At 40.4% G+C, this 25,884-nt stretch overlaps 1 protein-coding gene across 1 annotated transcript; it reads left to right on the top strand.

Moving 5' to 3' along the window:
- Nucleotides 1-1,841: 1,841 nt before the first annotated feature.
- On the top strand, nt 1,842-20,513 carry LOC122138637 (cortexin-3-like). Its single transcript, XM_042732068.1, has 2 exons — nt 1,842-2,030; nt 19,214-20,513. Exons 1-2 carry the CDS (start codon nt 2,000-2,002, stop codon nt 19,525-19,527), a joined length of 345 nt encoding a protein of 114 aa, XP_042588002.1. The 5' UTR covers nt 1,842-1,999; the 3' UTR covers nt 19,528-20,513.
- Nucleotides 20,514-25,884: the final 5,371 nt, after the last annotated feature.

The raw sequence follows: 25,884 nt of genomic DNA, 5'->3' as shown, positions 1-25,884 counted from the left end.
TTGGGGTTAACAACAGAGCCCAAACTTAAATTCAATTATTATTTAATTTTAACAATACTAATCAACATTCAAATTAAAATATTGTCTAGAAAAATCAGATGCTATTAAGTGCTTTGCTTCTAAGGGCACACATAACATTTCTTTATATATTTAATCTATAACAAGAGTACTGTCTTATAATAAAACCATACATTAATATGTATGATAGGCCTATTTAACTACATTTATGCAGAATTGTGCACATCAGCATTGCGATGCATTATAAAAATGATCATACTGCACAGCTCTGTGTGGTGGCTAACTAACTACTGCGTGCTCAACTATGCTAAGATGAAAAAGTTAATTATATGACTAAATATAGCCTATTGTATCTAGCTACTGCTAGCATGACCTACCATGATCTGCATCTGCATCTTATCTTAGCCCTGCATTAAAATATGCCTCGAGCTTTGGATTATTTTTTTTTCTTTCAACATATTTGACTGACTTTCCACTTTATTTTTGCCAATTTTTCCCTTTTCTCTTTCATATTTGGGAGCATTTTACTGACACTTCTCGCACAGGACATGCAACTCCCACACGTGCATTCAAACCAAAAGTGACAAAGTGTAATTTTCAGGGAACAGTATAAAATGTGGTTACAATATTTCCGGAGTGCCTTGTAGAATTTCTTTCCATCATAGAAGGTGTCAGTCTTAGGCACAATGCTCTACTGATTTTCCTTTCAGCTTTGACATTGTGGTCAACAGGTAAGAATGACTGTAAGAAAGAGGTCTGAAACTGAGCCCAGGTTTGTACCAGTCACCAGTCTGATGGAAGCATGTGTAAGACTTCTGCACTGCAGGCCAGATATTCGTCACACTTCTCTAGGTGTGCTATTGGATCAGCTCCTTGCCTGCATTTTGGAAAGTCAGTTTTGATAGGGGTATTAAAGTATATATAACTAAAGTAATATAATATAGTAATATATTTACAAATGTGAGACCTGTCAGTACTGTGCTCATCAGAGCATTGCTCAATATTTCAGTGCCCTGAAATGAGTTTCCAGACATATCATGCATATGAACACATTGAGAAGTGGCTCATGTTTTCCCTGCATCTAGGATCATTTCTTCAGCACATAGAGTCTGATTTCTGTGCTGGAGCATGTCACGGATTTAAACCGCTTCAGTCACATTAAATATGCATGACGCTGCTGCAGTTATCCAGGACTGTGCAAGACTTTAACCTGTGGTTGATAAAAAGTTTAACTGATATCCAGTCAAGGAAATATTAGCTGAAGAGTTTTGAAGGGAAGAAACTGTCAATTCTTTGTCTCCAGACATTAGTGTAATTGTTCAGCATCTTACCTTTTTTAAAAGCAAAAGCATCTGTGTGAATGGCCACTTAAAACAAACTAAAACGAAACATATAAAAAGCATCAGGATAACTGCTGGCAGCACACTGCATTCAGTAGAAGTGTACATACTCTTGAACTAGATCATAGAGAAACAGTGAAGGACACCATTTTGGGACACCATGAATATGAACTAAAATGTGCTTTTAACAGACTTTCTCTGTAAAACAAATACCACTGAGTGTAGCTGCGTGACTGCCTCAAACAAAAAGTGTTACTATCATCCCTACTTCCTTCTAGCGAATCGATTCCTTTGAACTGTTCCAAACATTCCAAATAATTCATCAACTGATTCATTTTGCTCATCATATTGTTAGGGGAGGGTGTGCAATTAAGTAAAACAAAAATAGTGGTTTTGAGGACTGCTCTGAAAGTTCATTTCGGAGCGAAGCGATTTATTCAAATGAATCGATTCGTTTCTGAATCAACACTACGTCAAGATTTCACTCCGGCGCGCACACACAGCCGAGGCGCGAGCGTCGCGTTCACGCTTCTGCAGGAGGAAGCGCTACTATTGTATTATATTATTCCATTATTTAAACTGCCGAAGGTGACTCGTCGGGTGTCGCGTCGCTGGGATGGATCTCCGCTGTCACTGTGGACATGGACCCCACCTCCTCACAGGGACACAGAGGTGCGAGTCACATATCATCAAACACCATTCACATGCGCCCATCTGTGATTGTCTATCCCACTGCAGTGTTGTCATCTCACCGATGAGCGATCATGACGCTCTTCTGTCCCTGAGGAGCGCTGAGTTCATGTTCATCAGACTGCAGTCAAGGGTGTCGCCTCAGCACAACTTCACATGTCTCTGCATCGCATTAATTAAACTCTTTAGATTAGAGTCCCAGTCTCTGTCGACAAACCCTTGCAATCAGTGCGGGATATAGGTTTCTCCCACATGACAGGTGAACGTGAAAACACGGGGAAACAATCAAACTCATGAATATCTGTCTGATCAGGCCATTGATTTCCTTCACAGTGATGAGTCTGAACATCAGCGTTATGAGTCCTCATGCAACTCTCACAATAACGCTGCGCGCGCGTGCGTGTGTGTGTGTGTGCGCGTGAGAGAAAGACCACAGTCAGCTTTTTACTCTTATTTTGCCTGCATGTTAATGAAATTAACCAGGAATAAATATATTCATCAGAAAATGGGAAACTTACAGTTTTTCTCGACTGCTAACACTCTGTAACTAATTTGTTTGGCACAATTTTCCAAACATTACAGTTCCTGAAACAAAGACACGGTTCTAAAACTTTTAACACATTTCATGTTTTCACACTCATTCTAATTTGCTCAGTGTTTTCTGCAGAACTCTACACAAGAACGGCATCATTTTGCACAGGTTTAACCGTGTTCTCATTCAGAAAACACAAACACACAATATAACTACCTCATGAATCACATATGAACTCAGACAGCACACATTTATCCCTGTGTGCACATTCAGCAGCACAACTGACGACACACAGGTCAGGATCTCAGAGATATGAACAGAAGCACAGCTGATTATGTGATTCAGAGAATGAATCCTTCTAGAGGAAGACAGAGAGGAAGAGGAGGAGAAAGAGAACTGAAGCGGAGCTGGTGAAGTACACCGCGCTGTAGTGGATCATGCTCTTGTGTGTGAGGACAGCTGATCTACAGGCTTTCAGTACTACACACAGATCAAATATAATGACAGAACAGTAGCAGTACTTCAGATGATATACATGTACAGTAAATACTGAAGCTGTACATCCTCAGACTCATAACTGATGAACTGACTTGTAGCCAAGTATTTCTTTCATGTGCTGTATTTTTTCAGAACTGAGAGATGACTCTATATTCTGTTGTGTTTATATTCAGTTCTTTGGTATTTGGCCTTTTTCTTTCTAGAGCTTTTCATCTACTGTACGGTCAGATCTCTTCACAGCAGTGTAATAAAAATAATATTTTCTTACTGTAAAGCTTATCCTTGAATTTCAGTGTATCTGCTCTAATTATGTTTATACTGTAAGAGACACTGATCTGTAAAATTATACCTGATTGCCAAAAGAAGGTTTTTGCAGCAGTGTTATGAACTGATCTCATTAGTGTTTAAGACTGTTGTAGTGTGTGTGTTTCTGAGGGCTATGTGTTTTTTCAGCAAGATTGAATAGTTTTGAGTGGAGAGCTTCTTTTTGACCTGAAAATAGGAAGTATGGGGAATTGGTTGAGAAGTTATGGATTTATTTTTAGAGTTTCGAGAAAAGGAGTTTCATTTCAAGAAATGTGTTTAAGCAATCAAGAAAAACTGTAATAATCTACTCTTAAAAGTTCAATCATGAATTTTGCAGTGAGAAAAATTACCTTCTGGAGGATTCTAACCTTTGGGAAATGGCTCTTTATTTTCAGTGAAGTGCCTGATCACATCAGTAGGGCATAATTATTTGTCACAATTACATACAAGCTTTGTAAACACACTTTTAATGAAAGATGAACACAACCACAGGGCTGGTCCTGGTATTTGAGCTTGCGCTGAACAAAACTCTGGTCATTGCATTCGGCGTTCAACACTAGCTCCAATGCGCAGCGCTGGAAAAACACATTGTTAAAGGAGCTTCGGTGTAAACAACACTGTAATCCATACCTTCCACATTTAATCGCAGCCACTGTGTTTTGTCTGTTCCAATTGTACAATAGAGAGTCCTGCAGGGGTGAATTATTTTTGTAGACCAAAACCGAGTTAGCATTTTAGCATTTCTGGTTCCATCGTCCTGAAGTCAATGGGCTTTTTGGTAGTGTAGACAAGGCAAGGCAAATTTTATTAAACACCACTGTCGTTGCTCCAAAGTGCTTAAATCTGAATTTAAAAGAGAATAGAAAAAAGAGAAAAAAAAAAGACAAAGGAAAATAACATAAAACAAAATTTAACACCAATTCAACTATTTAAATTACATATAGCATCACTCAAATTCTAGAAAGTAACTGGATTTAAAAGCATCCAGAAAATAAAACAATATAACTTAGCCTATGTTAACGAGTTGGAGCCCACTTCAACTTTTAGCACGTTTTATTAACTAAATAGGCTAAATGTGAGGAATAAAAGTTTGGACGTCACAGACGTTTTTGAGGAGTAGGTGGTGGAATTTTCACAAATTTGGAATTTTGGAATTTTCACAAAGAAAACAGTTTAATTTAATGAATTGGTTAACATAAATACAGTGATCTGATCATTAAAGAGCTTGAAAAACACATTATTGTAAGACACATAATTTGTGGTTCGTTATAAAACTGATTTTGAAAGACATTTAAAGTAGGCCTCCCAAAAGCACAAAGCTTACTGCTATTGCGTGGCTGGCGCACTACAAATAACAAATGCAATGGAAGATTATTGAAATATTATTGCATGAACGCATGAAATATTATTTCAAGCATACTGTCCCCGCGAGTATGACACGGTATGATTTCTGCTAATAATCCCACATATATTTGTGTATTTTAAAAAGGGTTAAATAGACAGAACAAAACTATAAACACAACACTTTTTTGCCCCCATTTTTCATGAGCTGAACTCAAAGATCTAAGACTTTTTCTATGTACACAAAAGGCCTATTTCTCTCAAATATTGTTCACAAATCTGTCTAAATCTGTGTTAGTGAGCACTTCTCCTTTGCCGAGATATTCCATCCACCTCACAGGTGTGGCATATCAAGATGCTGAATAGACAGCCTGATTATTGCTCAGGTGTGCCTTATGCTGGCCACAATAAAAGGACACTCTAAAATGTGCAGTTTTATCACACAGCACAATGCCACAGATGTCACAAGTTTTAAGGAAGCGTGCAATTGGCAGCTGACTGCAGGAATGTCCACCAGAGCTGTTGCCCGTGAATTGAATGTTAATTTCTCTGCCATAAGCCGTCTCCAAAGGCGTATCAGAGAATTTGACAGTACATCCAACTGGCCTCACAACCGCAGACCACGTGTAACCACACCAGCCCAGGACCTCCACATCCAGCATCTTCACCTTCAAGATCGTCTGAGACCAGCCACCCGGACAGCTGCTGCAACAATCAGTTTGCATAACCAAAGAAATTTCTGCACAATTTCTCAGAAATCTGCACAAATTGTCGAAGCTCATCTGCATGCTCATCGTCCTCATCAGGGTCTCAACCTGACTGCAGTTCATCGTCGTAACTGACTCGAGTGGGTAAATGCACACATTCTATGGCGTCTGGCACTTTGGAGAGTTGTTCTCTTCACGGATGAATCCCAGTTTTCACTGTACAGGGCAGATGGCAGACAGTGTGTATGGCGTCGTGTGGGTGAGCGGTTTGCTGATGTCAGCATTGTGGATCGAGTGGCCCATGGTGGCGGTGGGGTTATGGTGTGGGCAGGTGTATGTTATGGACAACGAACAGAGGTGCATTTTATTAATGGCATTTTGAATGCACAGAGATACCGTGACGAGATCCTGAGGCCTATAGTTGTGTCATTCATCCACGACCATCACCTCATGTTGCAGCATGATAATGCACGGTTCCATTTTGCAAGAATCTGTACACAATTCCTGGAAGCTGAAAACATCCCAGTTCTTGCATGGCCAGCATACTCACCAGACATGTCACCCATTGAGCATGATTGGGATGCTCTGGATCGGCATATACAACAGCGTTTTCCAGTTCCTGCCAATATACAGCAACTTCACACAACCATTGAAGAGGAGTGGACCAACATTCCACAGGTCACGATCAACAACCTGATCAACTCTATGTGAAGGAGATGTGTTGCACTGCGTGAGGCAAATGGTGGTCACACCAGATACTGACTGGTTTTTGGATCCTCCAATACAGTAAAACTGCACATTTTCGAGTGGCCTTTTATTGCGTCTTCTTTGCGCTGGCGCCGATACAGGATGGCTGCCTCCGTGACGTGCTCTGCAGTTGTTTTTGTGTTTTTGTTAGTTTGTCCTGTCTTTAGTTATATTCCTGCAATCAGTTTCACCAGGGACGAATTGCTGGACATTCAGCAAACACACATCTCCCGATATATTACCGGTTTTCGACTATTCTGATGTTTTGCTGGACATTCTTGTCTTGGGGGAGCAGCTGCGCTGATCAACACACGCTTCAAGACGACGCAAAGACGGGGACAGCGAGCTGGCGCTCGCCGCTGATTACTGTTTGGTTCATCTTATACCGACCTACAGAGACAGCGGGCAGAAACTAAAATCAGCTAAACATGTATTAAGGACTGTGAAAAGATGGACTAATGAAGCCAGAGCAGCATTTACAATCTTGTTTTGACCTCACTGATTGGAGTGTTTTTGAAGCGGCTGCCACTGATCTGGATGAACTCACAGAGACTGTAACATCTTATATCAGTTTCTGTGAGGATATCTGTATTCCTACCAGGACTCAACTAAATTACAAAAATGACAAACCGTGGTTCACTGTGCAAAACTCAGTCAGCTCTGTCAGGCCAAAGAAGATGCTTACAGGAAGGGGGACAATGTCCTGTATAAACAGGCTAAATACACACTGGAAAAGGAGATCAAAGTGGCAAAGAGGAATTATTCTGAAAAAAATAAGCACTCAGTTCACTTCGAACGACTCCGCATAAGTGTGGAAAAGTCTGAAGGAGATCACCAATTACAAGACACCATCCCCCAGCACTGTGGAGAATCAACAACTGGCAGATGATCTGAACGAGATTTACTGCAGGTTTGAAAGAAGAACACCCATCACCTGCCCTCCAAACAAGGCAAGGCAAGGCAAGTTTATTTATATAGCACATTTTGTACACAATGGTAATTCAAAGTGCTTTACATAAAAGTAAAATAATCATGAAGAAAAATAATTAAAAAACAAAGAAAAAACAAACAATTTTAAAGCTTTGAAAATTATTTAAAAATTGACTTATTTAAAATTAATTTAAAACAGTTAAAATAGAAAATGATTTTACATAAAATACAGTGAATACATAAGATGCAATCAATTCGGACATCGCACAGTGCTCATTCAATAAATGCACAGCTAAACAGATGAGTTTTTGAGTCTAGATTAAATGTGACTAATGTTTTAGCACATCTGATCTCTTCTGGAAGCTGATTCCAACTGCGGTTACCAACATAGTAACTAAAGGCGGACTCCCCTTGTTTTGTGTGAACCCTTGGTATTGCTAACTGACTCGATCCTAATGATCTGAGTGGTCTGTTAGGTTTATATTCAGTGAACATATCTGCAATATATTTGGTCCTATGTCATTGAGTGATTTATAAACGATTAAAAGTACTTTAAAATCAATCCTAAATGTAACTGGAAGCCAGTGTAAGGACCTGAGGACTGGTGTGATATGCTCAGATTTTCTGTTTCTAGTCAGAATCCTGGCAGCAGCGTTCTGGATGAGCTGCAGCTGTCTAATGGTCTTCTTGTGAATGCCTGTGAGGAGACCATTACAAGTAGTCCACCCTGCTGGTGATAAAGGAATGAACAAGTTTCTCCAAGTCTTGACTGGAAACAAAACATCTAATTCTTGCAATGTTTTTAAGATGATAGTATGCTGATTTAGTTACTGCTTTGACATGACTACTGAAACTAAGGTCTGTCTCCAGAATCACACCAAGATTCCTGACTTGATTTTTAGTTTTTTGGCCCCTGGAGTCAAGGTATGCATTCACCTTGAAAACTTCATCTTTGTTTCTAAATGCAATGACTTCAGTTTTTTCCTTGTTTAACTGAAGAAGGTTCTGGCACATCCAACTATTAATTTCATCAATACATTTGCAGAGGGAGTCAATGGGGCTGTAGTCATTTGGCGATAAGGCTTGGTAAATCTGTGTATCATCAGCATAGCTGGCAATTTGGTTCTTTCTCATTATTTGACTTAGTGGGAGCATATACAGGCTGAACAAGAGCGGTGCAAGAATTGAGCCTTGTGGGACTCCGCATGTCATGGACGTCCACTTAGACTTATGCTCTCCTATACTCACATAATCACGTGTCCCTTCTAAGTATGACCTGAACCATTTGAGTACCATCCCAGAAAGCCTGACCAGTTTTCCAGTCTCTCTAGTAGTATGTTATGATCGACAGTGTCAAACGCAGCACTGAGATCTAGCAATACCAGCACTGATATTTTGCCAGAGTCAGAATTTAAGCGAATATCATTTATTATCTTAATGAGCACTGTCTCTGTGCTGTGATGCGGTTGGAAACCAGATTGAAAATTGTCCAGGTATCCATTTGAGTTTAAGTATTTGTTCAGCTGATTAAGGACTACCTTTTCTATAATTTTGCCTATTAAAGGAAGATTAGATATTGGTCTATAATTGCAAAATGGTGTTATCAAGATTGCCCTTTTACAGGAGGGGCTTAACATCTGCAGTTTTCAGGGAGTCTGGAAGTGTCCCAGAAAGAAGTGAGGCATTCAACACTTCTAAGAGATCTGCTTCTAAACAGTTAAGCACACTTTTGAAAAAAGATGTGGGTGTGTCAAGATAGCAGGTTGACGATTTTAGGTGCTGCACTATTTCTTCCAAAATTTTGCTATCAGTTGCTTCAAAAATACACATAGTCTTTTTGATATTGCGGCCAAATCTGTCTGACCTCTGCATTACTTGAGGATGTGCTAATCTCCTTCCTGATATGGATGATCTTCTCAGAAAAGAAGGAAGCAAACTCATTGCATTTGCTGTCTGAGAGCATTTCACTAGGAATCTGACAAGGGGGGGTTTGTCAGTCTCTCAACAGTGGCAAAAAGAGTACGAGTGTTGTTTAAGATACTGTTTATAAGGTTTGAGAAGAAATTCTGTGTAGCTGTGGCTAGTTTCACATTAAAAGCATGAAGGCTGTCTTTATAGATGCTATAGTGAATTTCAAGTTTCGTCTTCCGCCACATCCGCTCGGGTTTTCTGCATTGTCTTTTCATGGTCTGAATTTCTGTTGATCTTCTTCAAACTGATTTCTGTCTGTTTGTTTTCCTACTGACTATTATTGGAGCCAATATCATCAATAACATTCTTAACTTTTGAGTTAAAGGAATCAAGGAGAATATCAACAGAGTCTGCAGAAATGCTTGGTGTTAAAAATATAGCCTGCATAAACAGCACACTAGTGTTCTCGTTTATGCATCTCCTTCTGACAGAGAGAGATCTAGATTCAGTGGTAGCAGAGATCAATATATCAAAGAAAATACAGAAGTGATCAGATGCTACGTCCTTAATAACAGTGGATGAAATGTTTAGACCCCTACTGATGATTAGATCTAGAGTGTGTCCACCTTTGTGTGTGGGTCCATGCACATGTTGTATCAGGTCAAAAGTGTTTAGAACCGTTATCATTTTTTTTGTAGTTTTGTTTTCTGGATTATCTATGTGAATATAAAAATCCCCTGCAATAGCAAAACAGTCAAACTCTGAGGAAATCATTGATAACATTTCTGTGACCTCTTCAACAAAGGCTGGAGAGTGTTTTGGAGGCCTGTAAATAATGATAAACAGAATGCGTGGAGCACCTTTCAGCACAATTCCTAGCTATTCAAAAGACAAGTACTGACCAAATAACAATTGCTTGCATTGGTAGACCTCTTTAAAAAGAGCAGCTACACCTCCACTTCTCCTAACAGTCCTGCAGACACTCATGAAAGTAAAGTTAGGAGGGGCTGCTTAATTGAGGACCGTTGCACTGCAGCTGTCTGCTAGCCATGTTTCGTTTAGAACATAAAATCCAGATTGTTTGTGGTTATAAAGTCATTGATTAGAAATGATTTATTTTTTAGTGAGCGAATGTTTAAAAATGCTAACTTGATGGCAGAGCTTTGTGTCTTTACATTAATCTTAGTTTGATGCATAATAGGCCGCAGATTAGATGAGTTTGCCCTTCGGCTTGAAAAGGCCTTGGACTTTCTATCACGTGATAAAACTGAAAAAGAGAAATCTACAGGCACACTTGGTTCCCGCTTATTCTGTAAACATTTGTGAATGTTGCATCTATTATAGAGGGGACCCGACACACATCACTGAGAGCTGCTATCAGTTGTTTTTAGTTCACCTACAGCGGATGGAGGGTTGGGGCCCTGGCGTTGTGGCAGCGGTCGGAGAGCTCTCACTGGAGCAGGGCCCACAGGCTTTGGTGGTTGGGGGGCCCGCCGTTTTTTGTTGATATCTGCGGGCTTGTAGCGAATGAGTGAGAGAGTTTAGTCCCAGTTCCCAGTTAGTCCCAGTTTTAGTAACAACCGTTCACACCATTCACAACTCCTGCATCCCCCCTCTCCCCCACGCACCTGCAATACAGATAAGCGAGGATGTGGTGCGCCAGGTCTTCCGGAAGCAGAAAAGGAAAAAAGCACCAGGCCCAGATTGTGTTACACCAGCTGGCCCCCTTCTTCACACAGATCTTCAACAGATCACTGGAGCTGTGCGAAGTCCCTTCATGCTTCAAACGCTCCACCATTATCCCCATCCCAAAGAAATCCAAAATTACAGGACTAAATGACTACAGGCCTGTGGTCATGAAGTCATTTGAAAAACTGGTGCTGGTCCACCTGAAGGACATCACTGGACCCTTACTGGATCCTCTTCAGTTTGCCTACAGAGCAAACAAGTCTGTGGACGATGCAGTAAACATTGGACTGCATTATGTTCTGCAACACTAGGCAGTGTCTCCATATTTGGCACATAATGACTATTTGCAGCATCAAATCCTTGGTATCCCTGTGAAAATGTGGACATCAGGACAATCAGCGGATACATGCTTAATTATAATCAAATCCAAAGTTCAGTCATGAAACTCTAGATGGTGCAGTCTGATAGGTCAAACTTATAATGACATCATAACATGGCACAGCTTTTTGGTTCTCTCCTGTATCACCAGCCAATGAGCTTGCTGCTCAACATTCAGATACTCGCCTAGTGCTTACACACTTCAGAAACCCTCCACCTTCCCCAGCTCCACCTGCATAGATCTGCTACAGGAACTGTATATGGTAGGGGCTGGGTAAAAAATATCTATTTCTCGATTTTAATCTATTCTCATTTTTACAAATGATGTTGATTCTTAAATACAAAGAATCTAAGAAGAGTGTAGCCTGTTTTCAGTTAAAGAACGTAACATTGTAGTGTGGATCCCAGTCTCAGATTTCAAATTCTGTCCATTGTATTACAGAATTCAAACAATAAATTCTGTTTTGGCATTGTTTAACGTGAGTGTCGGATACTTTTTAAGAAAAGTTGCAAAACGGGCTCAGATCATCTTAAGGTCATGCTGGCAAAAAGTTATGGAATTCAAGTTGATCCATCAAACCGTTCTCGAAAGAATTCTACAAAAAGCGCACAAAAATAGATGTGAGGCTATATCTCTGCAACAGTTTGAGACCAAACTTGGTGTGAGTATATCAAGCATAACTTGAGGCTACCTGCAGTGTTTTTCAGTGCTGTGCCACCCAGTGGTAATAAGATATGAAAAATGGCTGTTTTTGCTTATAACTTCTGAATGGTTTGGCCAAAACTGGTCTCTAGATTTGGAGGAGCATGTCGAGTTGAACCATACCCAATTTTCCCATATCAGCCATTTTGGGTGTCGGCCATTTATAATTTTGTCGTAAAATGCTATAATTTAGGAATGCATTGACGTATCTTTACGAAACTCTGTATGCATCTTTGACTCCATGCCCTTATGATACTCAAAAAGTTTGAGGGCATGAAAAAAAACTATAATAAAATTTCTAAAAATGCCTATTGTAATGAGACTGATGTTGATAGATTCCTTGGATATGCCATAATTGGCTGAATTTACTGTCCGCCATTTTGATTTATGTTGAAAACATACTTTTTCGAACTCCTCCTAGATTGTTGATCTGATTTTCACCAAATTTGACTTGGATCATCTTCAGACTTTGCAGGCAAAAAGTTTTAATGTTTAGCACATTAACGAATTTGCTTAAAAAATGCCAAACTGCATCTGAGGCTGTATCTCTGCAAAGCTTTGACATATTGACACCAAACTTTGTGTGTGCCATTGTTACCTCACACAGAACACACCACATTGATTTGATAACAGCACCACCTATTGGTCAAGAGTGATTAACCCTTTATTAACCATTAATTATGAAATTTCCAAAATTGCTAATAACTTTTGATTGCATTAGCCCATTATAATGAAACTGGTCTCAAAATATTCCTTGGGTCATGCCGACAACAAATACAAAAGTCCAAAAGGTAAAGGGGGAGGTGTTGCTTCAATTTATAACAATGTTTTCAGGATTTCTCAGAGGGCAGGCTTCAAGTATAACTTGTTTGAAGAAATGGTGCTTAATATAACATTATCCAGAGAAACAAATGTTAATGATAAATCCCCTGTGACGTTTGTACTGGCTACTGTATACAGGCCACCAGGGCACCATACAGACTTTATTAAAGAGTTTGCTGATTTTACATCCGAGTTAGTGCTGGCTGCAGATAAATTGTTGGTGATTTTAATCCATGTTTAATGAAAAAGATGCATTTGGATCAGCATTTATAGACATTCTGAACTCTACTGGGGTTAGACAACATGACTCAGGACCTACTCATTGTCAAAATCATACTCTAGATTTAATACTGTCACATGTAATTGAACTCTGATTGTTGGCAGCCAGCGATGATATCTCAGATCATTATTCAGTTTTGTTCAAACTTCCTACTAAAACTGTAAATTCTACTTCTTGTTACAAGTATGGTAGAACCATCATCGTCTGATGTATCCCAATTCCTTAGCATATCCAAAACCTCAGAACAACTGTGTAACAGAACATGGACTTCTCTTTTTAGCATTTTAAATACAGTTGCTCCTTTGTTGAAATTCTGCACCGTGGTATAAGCGACTCGCACCCTAAAGAGAGCAGCCTGGATATCTGGAGGAAAAGTATTTCATTATTTTCTCTTTTAGAGTTTTGTTCACACTAATGACTTTATGAACTAGCTAACCACTCAGCTATAGTAACAGTGCACTATAGATCCCCTGAGGAAACTATTCTTATTGTTAGGAAAGTTTGGTAGAATCCCTAACCATCACTTACTTTTAACTAGTGCTGGGCAACGGTTCATACCGAAACCAGGTATATATTTTAGTTACGATACTGCTAAATTTTTAACGAAAAATAAAGCATCAACAATGTGTTGACATTTCTCAACATCACAGCAGTAATGACTTTGTGAACTACTGCGTTAGCGGTGCTTCTAAAGTCGATGAATATTTTTGCTGTGGCTGCAGATTAAATAAAATTGTAACATGGAACCATGCAGCCAATCAGCTACAGTATGCAACACATCAGGTTTAAACAGTGCACTATAGATCCCCTGATTGTCACATCACCACAACAGTTCCTTGGTGACTCATTCTGGGGAGCTACTATAGAAACAGATATAACCAGGAAGAAAATTGTATAAACTTGTTAACACAGTGTCATTCTAAACCAGTTAGCACTAACATTTATGTTATACTAGTGCTGGGCGGTATATACCGGTTCATGTAGACATAAAACCGGTATGCTAGGATGCAACAGAGTTTCGTGGGCTGGATACAGAAATGTTATGGGCAATGGATGGAATCCATTAGCAGGTAGATTATTGTATTAAATAGTTCGAGTGTGAACTGTTTTAATATACCACCGCCACTGTTCATAAGTCCGATGTAGTTTAATTATTGAGGGCAGCAGAGAGAGCAGTCTGTTGGGGAAGGATGGCTGGAGTCACTGATGATCCTCCGGGAATTCCTTATACACCGCCTGGTGTAGATGTCGAAGCTCACCTCCAAATGTGGCTGGCAGTTCGTTATGCTGCAGGTTGCCAGCGCGGCCGCGGGACACTGTTTCAGATGGACCCTTTACAATGTAGCACTTCTAAGCTGGGCGACTGCGAGGCATGGTGAGGGTAAACACAGTAGTGCTCTGGTGTTACATTATAATCTTCCTGTGTTAACGCCACACATACTCCGTCCACTGCTTGTGCGTATGCGTTGTGTGTGTCTGCTCTTTTTACGCACCCATGGTGTAACGGATTCCAGCGTTCATACATGCACAAGGTGCTCACCTCCTACTGTAGTCCGTCAGTGCGTTCAAGGAGCGGTGCGTCTGCAGCAGTGCAGAGATCGTTTACGTAATGAGTATATTTTTGCTGTGCTGCAGATGCTGAATTAAAGTGAAAGCGCATTGTTCGCGGGAAAAATGAACATGGATTGACACTGAAATGCAGTCATTTCACAATAAATGTGTACTAATTAAAGCTGTTTCACATGCAACACATGGGGTTTTGGCTAGGTTTAAAACAAGAAAAAGTGCACTTTTAGATAAACTGAAGATGGGTGTGAAAACAGTCATTATATATATTCACTTTGGATTTTTTGATGGAGGCAGAGAAAAGGGAGAAGTTGAAAATGTCTTAAGACCCGTAGGGAATTGCTTGTGATAAAGATTTGCGGAATGCAAAATCAGGGTACGACAGAGACTGCACTCACATCTTTCTGTCTGTGATGTTTTAATTTTAAATATTGTTCGAAACGAGCATAGAAAAGTAGGCTAATTCACAGTTGTGTTTAAATGTGATTGCCACCTTGCTGGTGTTGAGTTGCTTGAGTCTTTTGCTTATGGATTTCCTATACAAACCTTGTTTAGAAGTCCCGATTTAAAAGCGGAATCCGCGCTGACAAGGCTGCTCGCATGAATTAATGCGTTGTTTATGTGGATTTTATGTGAGTTTAACACTACATGTACAACTATAACTATGAAAGATTGTTACTGTACGAGGACTGTTTATCTGTGATTTTTAATATGACTCACTTGAGCTGAACAAACCTAGAAGTAAAATATATAAATATTTATTGAGTTTAAACTAATGACTCTAAAATGTGAAAGATTGTGTTTGTGTGACTAAACATGCTGAAAAAAATATATATAAAACAATGAACAAATGTTGGTTTGTGGGATAAACAGAGCGGATCAGTAGCGGACTGCAAACGCATCCTGTGTGAAAGCACAATGAGTCCGTGCTGCGGAGTGCAGAACTAGTAGAACATGACACAGAAGAACTTGTGCCAAAAAGAGGAGCCTGGTCTGTTGTTTGGAGGGTTTTTGGTTTCCAAAAATCTGACGTCGACCAAACAACCATTTTATGCAAGTGCTGTCAGGCTAAAAGCACGTCTTGGAATATCAACCAGCAGAAAATGCATTGTACACCTGATTATGCATTAAAAAAAAAAAACGTCATAAACAGGGAAACCGCTATAATTTAGAAAAAAAAACGTGATATAAATTTTTGTTCAAACCGCCCAGCACTATGTTAGACCCTATTCCGTCTAAGCTCCTAAAAGAGGTGCTTCCAGAAGTCTTAGATCCTCTTCTGACTATTATTAATTCCTCATTGTTATTAGGATATGTCCCAAAAACTTTGGCTGTTATTAAGCCTCTCATCAAAAAACCACAACTTGGACCCCAAAGAACTAGTTAATTATAGACCGATCTCGAACCTCCCTTTTCTGTCCAAGATACTAGAAAAGGTAGTATCCTCACAATTATATTCCTTCTTAGAGAAAAATGGCATCTGTCAGGATTTCCAGTCAGGATTTAGACCGTATCATAGTACTGAGACTGCTCTCCTTAGAGTTACAAATGACCTGCTCTTATCATTATCTGATCGTGGTTGTATCTCTCTATTAGTGCTATTGGATCTTAGTGCTGCGTTCGACACTATTGACCACACTATTCTTTTGTATAGACTAGAACAATAGACTAGAATGGAAGTGCATTAGCATGGTTTAAATCGTACTTATATGACCGCCATCAATTCGTAGCAATGAATGAAGAGGTATCATATCGTTCACAAGTGCAGTATGGAGTACCGCAAGGCTCAGTACTAGGGCCGTTACTCTTCACGCTTTACATGTTACCCTTGGAAATATCATCAGGAAACACGGTGTTTGCTTTCACTGTTATGCTGATGATACTCAGCTCTATATTTCTTCGCAACCCGGCGAAACATACCAATTTGAAAAACTATTTGAATGCATAGTCGATATAAAAAACTGGATGACGAGTAATTTCTTACTGCTAAATTCAGAAAAAACAGAGGTGTTAATCATAGGGTCTAAAAACTCTGCTTGTAATAACCTAGAACACTGTCTAAGACTTGATGGTTGCTCTGTCAATTCTTCGTCATCAGTTAGGAACCTAGGTGTGCTATTTGATAGCAACCTTTCCTTAGAAAGCCACGTTTCTAGCATTTGTAAAACTGCATTTTTCCATCTCAAAAATATATCTAAATTATGGCCTATGCCATACTCTCAATTTCAACTGCAGAAAAGTTAAACCATGCGTTTATGACCTCAAGGTTAGACTATTGTAATGCTCTATTGGGTGGTTGTTCTGCACGCTTAGTAAACAAACTCCAGTTAGTCTGTAGTGGATAGAGTTCTTACTAAAACCAGGAAGTATTATCATATTAGCCCGGTTCTGTCAACATTGCACTGGCTCCCTATCAAACATTTTATAGATTTTAAAATCTTGCTTATTACTTATAAAGCCCTGAATGGTTTAGGACCTCAATATTTGATCAAGCTCTTGTTACATTATAATCCTCCACATCCGCTGTGTTCTCAAAATTCTGGCAATTCGATAATACCTAGAATATCAAAGTCAGCTGCGGGCGGCAGATCCTTCTCCTATTTAGCGCCCAAACTCTGGAATAACCTACCTAACATTGTTCGGGAGGCAGACACACTCTTGCAGTTTAAATCTAGATTAAAGACCCATCTCTTTAACCTGGCTTACACATAATATACTAATACACTTCTAATATCCAAATCCATTAAAGTATTTTTAGGCTGCATTAATTAGGTAAACCGGAACCGGGAACACTTCCCATAACACCTGATGTACTTGTTACTTCATTAGAATAATGGCATCAACGCTCATATTAGTCTGTTTCTCCTCTTATTCCGAGGTCACCGTAGCCACCAGATCCAGTCTGTATCCAAGTCAGAGGGTCACTGCAGTCACCCGGATCCAGTATGTATCCAGCCCAGATGGTGGATCAGCACCTAGAAAGGACCTCTACAGCCCTGAAAGACAGCGGAGACCAGGACTAGAGCCCCAGAGACAGATCCCCTGTAAAGACCTTGTCTCAGACGACCACCCGGGACAAGACCACAGGAAACAGATGATTCTTCTGCACAATCTGACTTTGCTGCAGCCTGGAATTGAACTGTTGGTTTCGTCTGGTCAGAGGAGAACTGCCCCCCCGACTGAGCCTGGTTTCTCCCAAGGTTTTTCTCTATTCTGTCACCGATGGAGTTTTTGGTTCCTTGCCGCTGTCGCCTCTGGCTTGCTTAGTTTGGGGACACTTCATTTACAGAGATATCGTTGACTTGATTGCAAATTATTGCACAGATACTATTTAAACTGAACTGAGCTGCATGATGACATCACTGAATTCAATGATGAACTGCTTTAACCGTCATTTTGCATTATTGACACACTGTTTTCCTAATTAATGTTGTTCAGTTGCTTTGATGCAATCTTTTTTGTTTAAAGTGCTATATAAATAAAGGTGACTTGACTTGACAAATATACAATTATGCCATTGTGGGCTGAATGTCCTGTCTGCCATTTTGATGTTGAAAACCTACTTTTTCAAACTCCTTCTCAACCGTTGGTCCAATTTTCACCATAATCAAACCAGATCATCATCAGACTGTGCTGACAAAAAGTTATGGATTTCATGTTGATAGACAAAACTGTTTTTGTATCGCGCCGCAACAAATTTGAGGCATAATGCCAGATTATGTCTGTGGCTGTATCTCTGCAAAGCTTTGATATATTGACACCAAACTTTGTGTGTGCTAATGTTACCTTACACAGAACACATCGATTTGATAACAGCAACACCTATTGGTCAAAAGCGATAAGCCATTAAATCATATTACCAGAAGTTATGTTTATGATTTTTTCAGCCATTTTGCTTCATATCATCCTGAACTTACTTGAATTACTCATTGTTGCAGTTGGTCTGATGCTCCATGTCATGCTTAGCTCCTTATTTTGCTTTTGGAGTGCTTGGCCCCTTAATTGCTGCTTGCAGCTATATTTATAATTATTACTGTTCTTCAATGTTTAATTTATGTTTGAATAATTCGGTCAAGTTTTTTGACAGTCAGCATTGAAGTAGAAATTTTATTATGTAATTGTAACTTAATTATTTTAAAAACTTCATAAAGTGTAATTTAAGTGGTTGTACACAAATCAATTAATCTTGACCTTCAATATTTGTAGTAATGTAGTACCAACCGACTCTCAACTGACAGCATTAGTTAAGAGATTTTTTTTCACTTGGGAAGATTTGGTATGTACTGTTCCTGATATATATCCATAATAATTAATATTGAATCGAATCACATCGAACTGGTAATCAAGTGAAATCATATCGCAAGCTTTTGAATGAGAATCTAACCAAATTGTGAAATTTGTGTCAAAACCTAGCCCTACTATATGGAGTTATTTCATATATGTTATATGTGCAGCAGTAGCATTTCTTACATGCTTACAGCAGCATGTTGTGGATGTGTTAGCAGCAGCAGCGTACAAGATCTTTTTGCCAAGACCAAACACATTAACATCATGTACATTACCATGCCAATCCCTCTGAGAGTTGTCATGATATAACTAACTGTTAACTTCAGAAAACACTCAAGACTGATGAAGAAAATTGAAGCATGCCATCAAGCCATTGTGTCTGTTTTTCCAAGTGGACTTCTATCACTTCTCTGCTTGGAGTTGATATTATGTGTGTGTGTGTGTGTGTGTGTGTGTGTGTGTGTGTAGATGAGGCCCATGTGGAGGATGTGAGGATGCGTGAGCGTCTGCTGTGGGACGAGCCACTGCAGATCTCCTGGCTGATGGAGGCCGAGCCGTTCACCTCCTCCCTCCAGACGGGGGGTCCTGTGGCAAGCGCCAGCATGACCCTGGAGCAGAAGACCACCTTTGCCTTTGTCATCTTCCTCCTCGTCTTCCTCTGCATTCTGATTGTGCGCTGCTTCCGCATCCTGCTGGACCCCTACCGCAGCATGCCCACCTCCACCTGGGCAGACGGTCTGGACGGCCTCGAGAAGGGCCAGTTTGATTACACGCTGGCATAGAGACACACACACACACACACACTGACTCACACACACATGCTCCCACAGAGTGCTGGGCATCCTGAAGTCATACACAAACATGTGTAGAAATACATCAAGAATACATTAATTCTGCATATGAGCAGCTCCGTCACAAGCTTGTGAAGACTATAACACACACACATGCACGCTGTGCTCACTGCCATCCACATACACTTCACACTCCTCTGTTTGAGAAGATGAGTGTGCAGTGCTTTATTCCAGGCCAAATGGATCTTGAGCTCTTATTAGCTGCCAAGTACAAATCTCTAGAAGAGAAGCTCTTTCTAAGACTGTTTATAAGCACTTCATATGACGCTTTTGTCGAAATAGCCTTAAAAAAACTTGCACTGTAATCATCTACCGTCAAAGTTTACATGATTCATTACTGGCAATTACTGCAGTGCTTCTGGTCACATCCTCTCCTTTTTAGAAAGCTGGAGGTGATATGAATACGCAGTTAGGATAGGCTGTTAGATGAGCTGTTTGATTCATGTGTGTGTGCAATATGTGGCTCACTTCACAGGTTCTGTATGTCTAAAAAAAGTTCATTGATGGTAGGAACGCAGGATCTGTCAGCCTTAGCACGATAAATACTCTTAGATAACGTCTCTACTTGTATATTCGTAGGCTGCCATCAGGAGAAGAATTGTAACATGAAATCTCATGACCCATTTGAGCCTTTGAGCCGAACGCTAATCTTGAAAATCCATGTTTTTGAAAGCCGATAGTCACACAGAGATAACAATGTGAACGTTCCTCTGCCCCGTCGATCATCATCTCACAGATGATTGTGAAGATTTGTGTTGCACTACTTCATTGTACCTGCTGTCACTGTGAAAAAGCTGACAAGCTTTAGAGCACTTAGTAAAGGACGTATATTCAAACACAAAATTATTCTGAATTATGATGCTTTGTTTTAAAGTGTCACAACCTCATTTATGATTCAGAGATAATTAATAAAACATTTCCAAAGCAGTATAATTGTCATTTCCTGTTTTAATGTCATCAGAGTACCTGTGCACCATTGCTAAGATATATTTCAGTCTTTAAGTCATATTAATGAGTAGTTTAAATAGATTGGTGCAGGGGTGAGGTATTTTTACATTTTCGCATTTTAAGTCGGCTTTGTGTTAAATGACTTAAGGTCTGCGGTGAAAGCTGAAGATACTCTCATGTTTTATTCTACAACATAAAATGCATTGGTAATGAGATTTTTCAAAGCTTTTACCTGTCTTGAAAAAAGGTGGTTGCTAATAAGTGTCTAAATGGGACTACAGAGGTTGTCTGGGATTTTAAAGGGGTCATATGATGCGATTTCAAGTTTTCCTTTCTCTTTGGAGTGTTACAAGCTCTTGGTGAATAAAGAAGATCTGTAAAGTTGCAAAGACTAAAGTCTCAAACCCAAAGAGATATTCTTTATAAAAGTTAAGACTTGTCCACACCCCCCTGAAACGCCTCATTTAAACAGGCCCCCACATGTTTACGTCACAATGTAGGAAGATCTGCATAACACCGCCCAAATGTTCACGCAAAGAAAGAAGGCGTAACCTTTGATTGTCGCTGTTGCTGCCGGCGCCATGTTGTGGAGACGCTGTTTCATTGTGAAAGTACAAAAGTGCGAAAATACTTTGTTTGGCCTTCCAAAAGAGAACACAATTAGAAATCAGTGGTTAAATTGTATTTACAACACTGTTCCAGATCAGTTCAACCCAGGGCCAGCGCTCCGCACACGCACATCACGCACTGCGCGTAGGGCACCAAGTGCTTGGGGGGGGCACAAAAAAAATCTGGGTCGTGAAAAAATCATCACAATAGGCTACTAGTATAAATAACAAATAAAATATTTCTAAAAGCATGTTAATATACAAAAGCAATACAAAAGTAATATAGGCCTAGACCAAATTAGTCGAGAAAAAGGTGAATCTCTGTGCCAGTCTCCCTCTGGTGCCCCCCCTTTCCCACCTCCCAGTGGTCTGTTCGATTATGCCTCAATCAATGTCAAATTTGGCAGACACCGAACTCAGACATGGCCTCGAAAAGGCACCAAGAGTCGGGGGCAGAAAAAGAAAAAAAGAAGTGACAGCGGGATGATGCTCGCGCGTCGCTTGCAGGTAAGACAATGTTTTAAATAAAATGTTAGTTTTGTAGCCCTTGTGTGTATTATGCATGTCCAGGGGCGTCGGCGCGTCCGCGTCGCTAGTAGTGCAAAAGATCTGGGGATTTTAGCCCTGCATGTTGAGTCTTTTATTTTAACGGGGTCCGGGGAAATTGTGAAACTTGGGCTGTTAAAGATGCAGTTTGTTTGAGAAGGAAAGGAAGGCCAATCGTTGGGTTCCTCATCGTCATATTTGAATGACAAATAAAGCTAATTTTCCCCGTACGTTTACAGATGTGTCACGTGTGCATATAGCTATTAGTGCAGAACGTTCCCTATTGTAATTTCTTCGCTTCAATACAGATGTCTATCTGCCTCAGTCTGAACTTTAGAAAAACCCTGCAACTGAACATGATGTGATCAGTGGGGCAGGAACGTTTAAGTGGTCTGGCTGTCATCAGCATCAATGGGGACGTGGCTCAGAAACTGTCATATGATGACCTGATAGCTGATTTTGCAGCTAGGAAATGTAGGCGTGTGACTCTGTAGGGGCCTCTGACAACTGATGGTAGTGAAAATGTTTAATATAGTTCTATAGAATAGCAGAATGGTCTCTTTATAGAGATGTAGTCCCTCTGTTGAGTAATTTCTACTGTGCAGTTATGCATGGTTATTTTGCAGTTTAAAATGTGCACTTTAAAATTCATACTTCATAAAATTCATACACTTATACTGTTATTTGCACTAAACTTTTTTTGCACTTTTAAATTTCTGTGTTTTACATTGTTCAGTTCCAATTATTCATTTGCAATAGTTTATTTTGGAAGTAAGAGAACCTAACTAAGAAATTCTGAATGGTAGTTATTTTCTTTGGTTGGGTGGTGGGTGGGTGGTGGTTGGGGAGGGGAGGGGATGGGATGGGAGGGGGGCACCGCCAAGCATTTGTGCTTAGGGCACCCAACTGGCTAGCGCCGGCCCTGGTTCAACCCAAATATTCGAGTGTGTGCAGCATATTTTATGGAGGACTGTTTCCTGATCCTGGGAGAGAAGACTACAGTGTTCTGACTCACAGTCTGTAAGTGTTTACATATTTAAAGGATTTGTCACTGATGATTCAAACACATATTTGAGCAGTGTAGAGCGGCGGTTCTCAATTCCAGTCCTTGCACCCCCTGCTCTGCACATTCTGTATGTTTCTCTTTTCGCTTCAGACGTTTGTTCTATTTGAAGTTAAGTTCCCTATGAAGTGGACATCATGTAATATGTTCCATTCAAAGTGCATTGAAGTTTGTGAGACGTTAATTTAAATTGTATTTATTTACATTATTTTTCTTCTCTACCCTTAAGTCTACCAGGGGGTGGGATGGGTTGGGATGGGTTCTAAATTTGTACAGTTGCTTCTTTGCTTGATACTACTGTTCACAGAAAAAAAAAAAATCAATAAACAGTTGTTAACAAAAAAAATTTTTTTTATTTATTTACAGAGGTATATATGATGTCACACTTGTCCGTGTGTGAAGATGTTGTGCAGCACAAATCCGTGAATGAATGTTGAAAGTGAAGTGAAAGTCGTGACATTTGTCAAGTATGGTAACCCATACTTGAAATTGGTGCTCTGCATTCAACCCATCCCAGTGCACACACACAGCAGTGAGAAGTGAACACACACCCGGAGCAGTGGGAGCAGCACACACACAGCAGTGAGAAGTGAACACAGGGGTTCAGTGCCTTGCTCAAGGGCACTTCAGTCATGAGTATTGAGGGTGGAAGAGAGTGCTGTTCATTCACTCCCTCCCACCTACAACTCCTGCCAGCACCGAGACTCGAACCTGCGACCTTCTGGTTACAAGGCCAAATCTCTAACCATTAGGCCACAGCTGCCCCCTGTGGCCTAATGTTTTCTGAAGTGAAATAAACTTCAACAGATTTCCCCTGCTCAGGGAGTAGGGAGCAATGAGCACTGTGTAGGGAGCATGTCAATGGGAACACAGTTCATGCACGGAGCTCACTTCTAACGAGCTGATTATTTGAATCAGGTGTGTTAACAAAGAGACATGCAAAATATGAAGAGCTGGGCGAAGCGAGGACTGGAATTGAGAACCGCTGGTGTAGAGTAGAGCTTGTTATTTGTTGTTTCTCTGATCACAAATGCAGACATGGTTTTATGTTCATCCGCCACGATGCAATGCAATGCGTAAAAACACAGTATAAGTCATTATAATCCCTAATTATGTCCCCACTGGATGCAACAAATGGCTCGTTTGTAATGGGTTTTATTGTTTTTTCTTTTAGCGCCAGTTTTCTGACTGGGACATGCATCACAGTATAGGAAGGGATGCAACATTTCCATCACAGGCTTGAGGTTTTCGGCCAATCACAACACACTGGATAGCTGGCCAATCAGAGCATACCTCGCTTTTCAGAACGATGAGCTTTGTAAAAAAACGACACGTTTCAGATAGGCAGGGCATAGAGGAGAAAAAAATAATGTGATTTTTGAACCTTAAATCGCATAAACACATTGCATTACATCAAATACACAAAATAATGTTCTATTTAGCAACATCATATGACCCCTGGTAAAATCATCCACTCACTAGTTGCTTTCACAGCAACAGTGTTTATAATCATATAACTCAAACTCTCAGAGAAAATGTATTTAAATAAAGTTGTTGAAGCTGAATGGAGTTGACCATGGTGTAATTAGTTTATAGCCTTCATTAAGCGTTATATTTCTGCTGAATGTATTTAGAAAATTCACAAAAGTTGTGTGTATTTAATCATAACTATTCTTTCATGAATCATGCTCTCATTATAGTAACATCTGCTTAACAATGTCTTCTTTTTAGCCTATAAGTTTTGCCTGCAGGGTGAGTTTAATGTAACGGTATTCATGAGGAAGCTCTGCTGTAAATGTCAATCAAGTAGAAGCCATGAAGACCCCAGACCCCAGTGTCCTTTCTAAGTCTGGTTGAAATGTCAAACAGGAGCATCTCTCCAGGAGTGGTAAACCTAGGCATCGCTGTACAAAAACAAGTTCCTTCATTAAGAGGGCATTACTTTGCTGCTGTTCAAAATTATTTTGAACCTGGAAAGAATGAATGAATGCATTTTATAGCGCTTTTTATTGTGTATTGCTTTACACCCAAGTGCTTTACAATCATGTTGGGGGGTCTCTCCTCATCCACTACCAGTGTGCAGCATCCACCTGGATGATGCGACGGCAGCCACAGGACAACAGTGCTGTCACGTGTGCACTACTCCTGGAGGAGCACGGAACAAGGAGACATTAGACATTCACAGACATTACCAATACACGTCTTCATGCTACACAACATCCAATGGTGGGGCGGGTGGGCGCTCTGGAGGTCCCTCAGGACAGACACGGACTGGTGGGCCTCCAGAGTGGTACCTGTTCGAGACTCGGGAGGCCATGGTGGAGCAAATAGTTTTCAGTACAGATGCCATAGCAGAGCCACCTCTGAGGCTGTTGCCCGAGTCCCCTTCCCCGGCTTCTACAGCTGGATCCTTACTGCTACCCCCACACCACCCCAAACCCCAAATACTTGGGGATGCTGACGGGTTCCAAGGCCATCCATGGGCCTTGACAGGGGACTGGAGCCCTTGAGGATCTGGAGTTCTGGAGTTCTTAACTGGGAATCAACAGCCCTCCCTGGTCTTAATTGGGGATCTGAAGCCCTCCCTGGGGTTTACAGGGGGTCAGAGGAAGCGCATACGAGGTGGCTGGCACTGGAGGGTGCTCTGGGGCTGGAGCCGACACTGGAGCGAGCTCTGGGGCTGGAGCTGACACTGGAGCAGAGAGAGAATCAAGTGGTTGGGGATTATTAGGATACCATGATAGACAAGGGCCCAATGGTGATACATGGACAACAAAACTCAGATTTTAATATGATTAAGACAATACTCGGATTAAGAATCTGCCATGCAAACAGAGATTTTTGATCACCTTAATATGATTAAGACAATACTCGGATTAAGAATCTGCCATGCAAACAGAGATTTTTGATTCCAATTTTAGTTGCATTACTGAAGTGCAGAATAGACACGTAAACACCTTAAATCACATTATTACCATCGTGTGGGACTTTTCGCCGCATTTTGTGACAGGATACACACACGACAGTGGTCAACCATTTGACGCAAATAGAAAGAGGGCTTTCAACACGCCAATCGTCTGTATGGCACGTACAAATAATTAACTGCACTCTTGAAGCTTGTAT

Source organism: Cyprinus carpio, chromosome B10 (genome assembly GCF_018340385.1).
Source record: "Cyprinus carpio isolate SPL01 chromosome B10, ASM1834038v1, whole genome shotgun sequence".
NCBI lineage: Eukaryota > Metazoa > Chordata > Actinopteri > Cypriniformes > Cyprinidae > Cyprinus > Cyprinus carpio.
The sequence above is the reverse complement of the archived record's forward strand: the minus strand, read 5'-3'. Positions and strand labels throughout refer to the sequence as shown.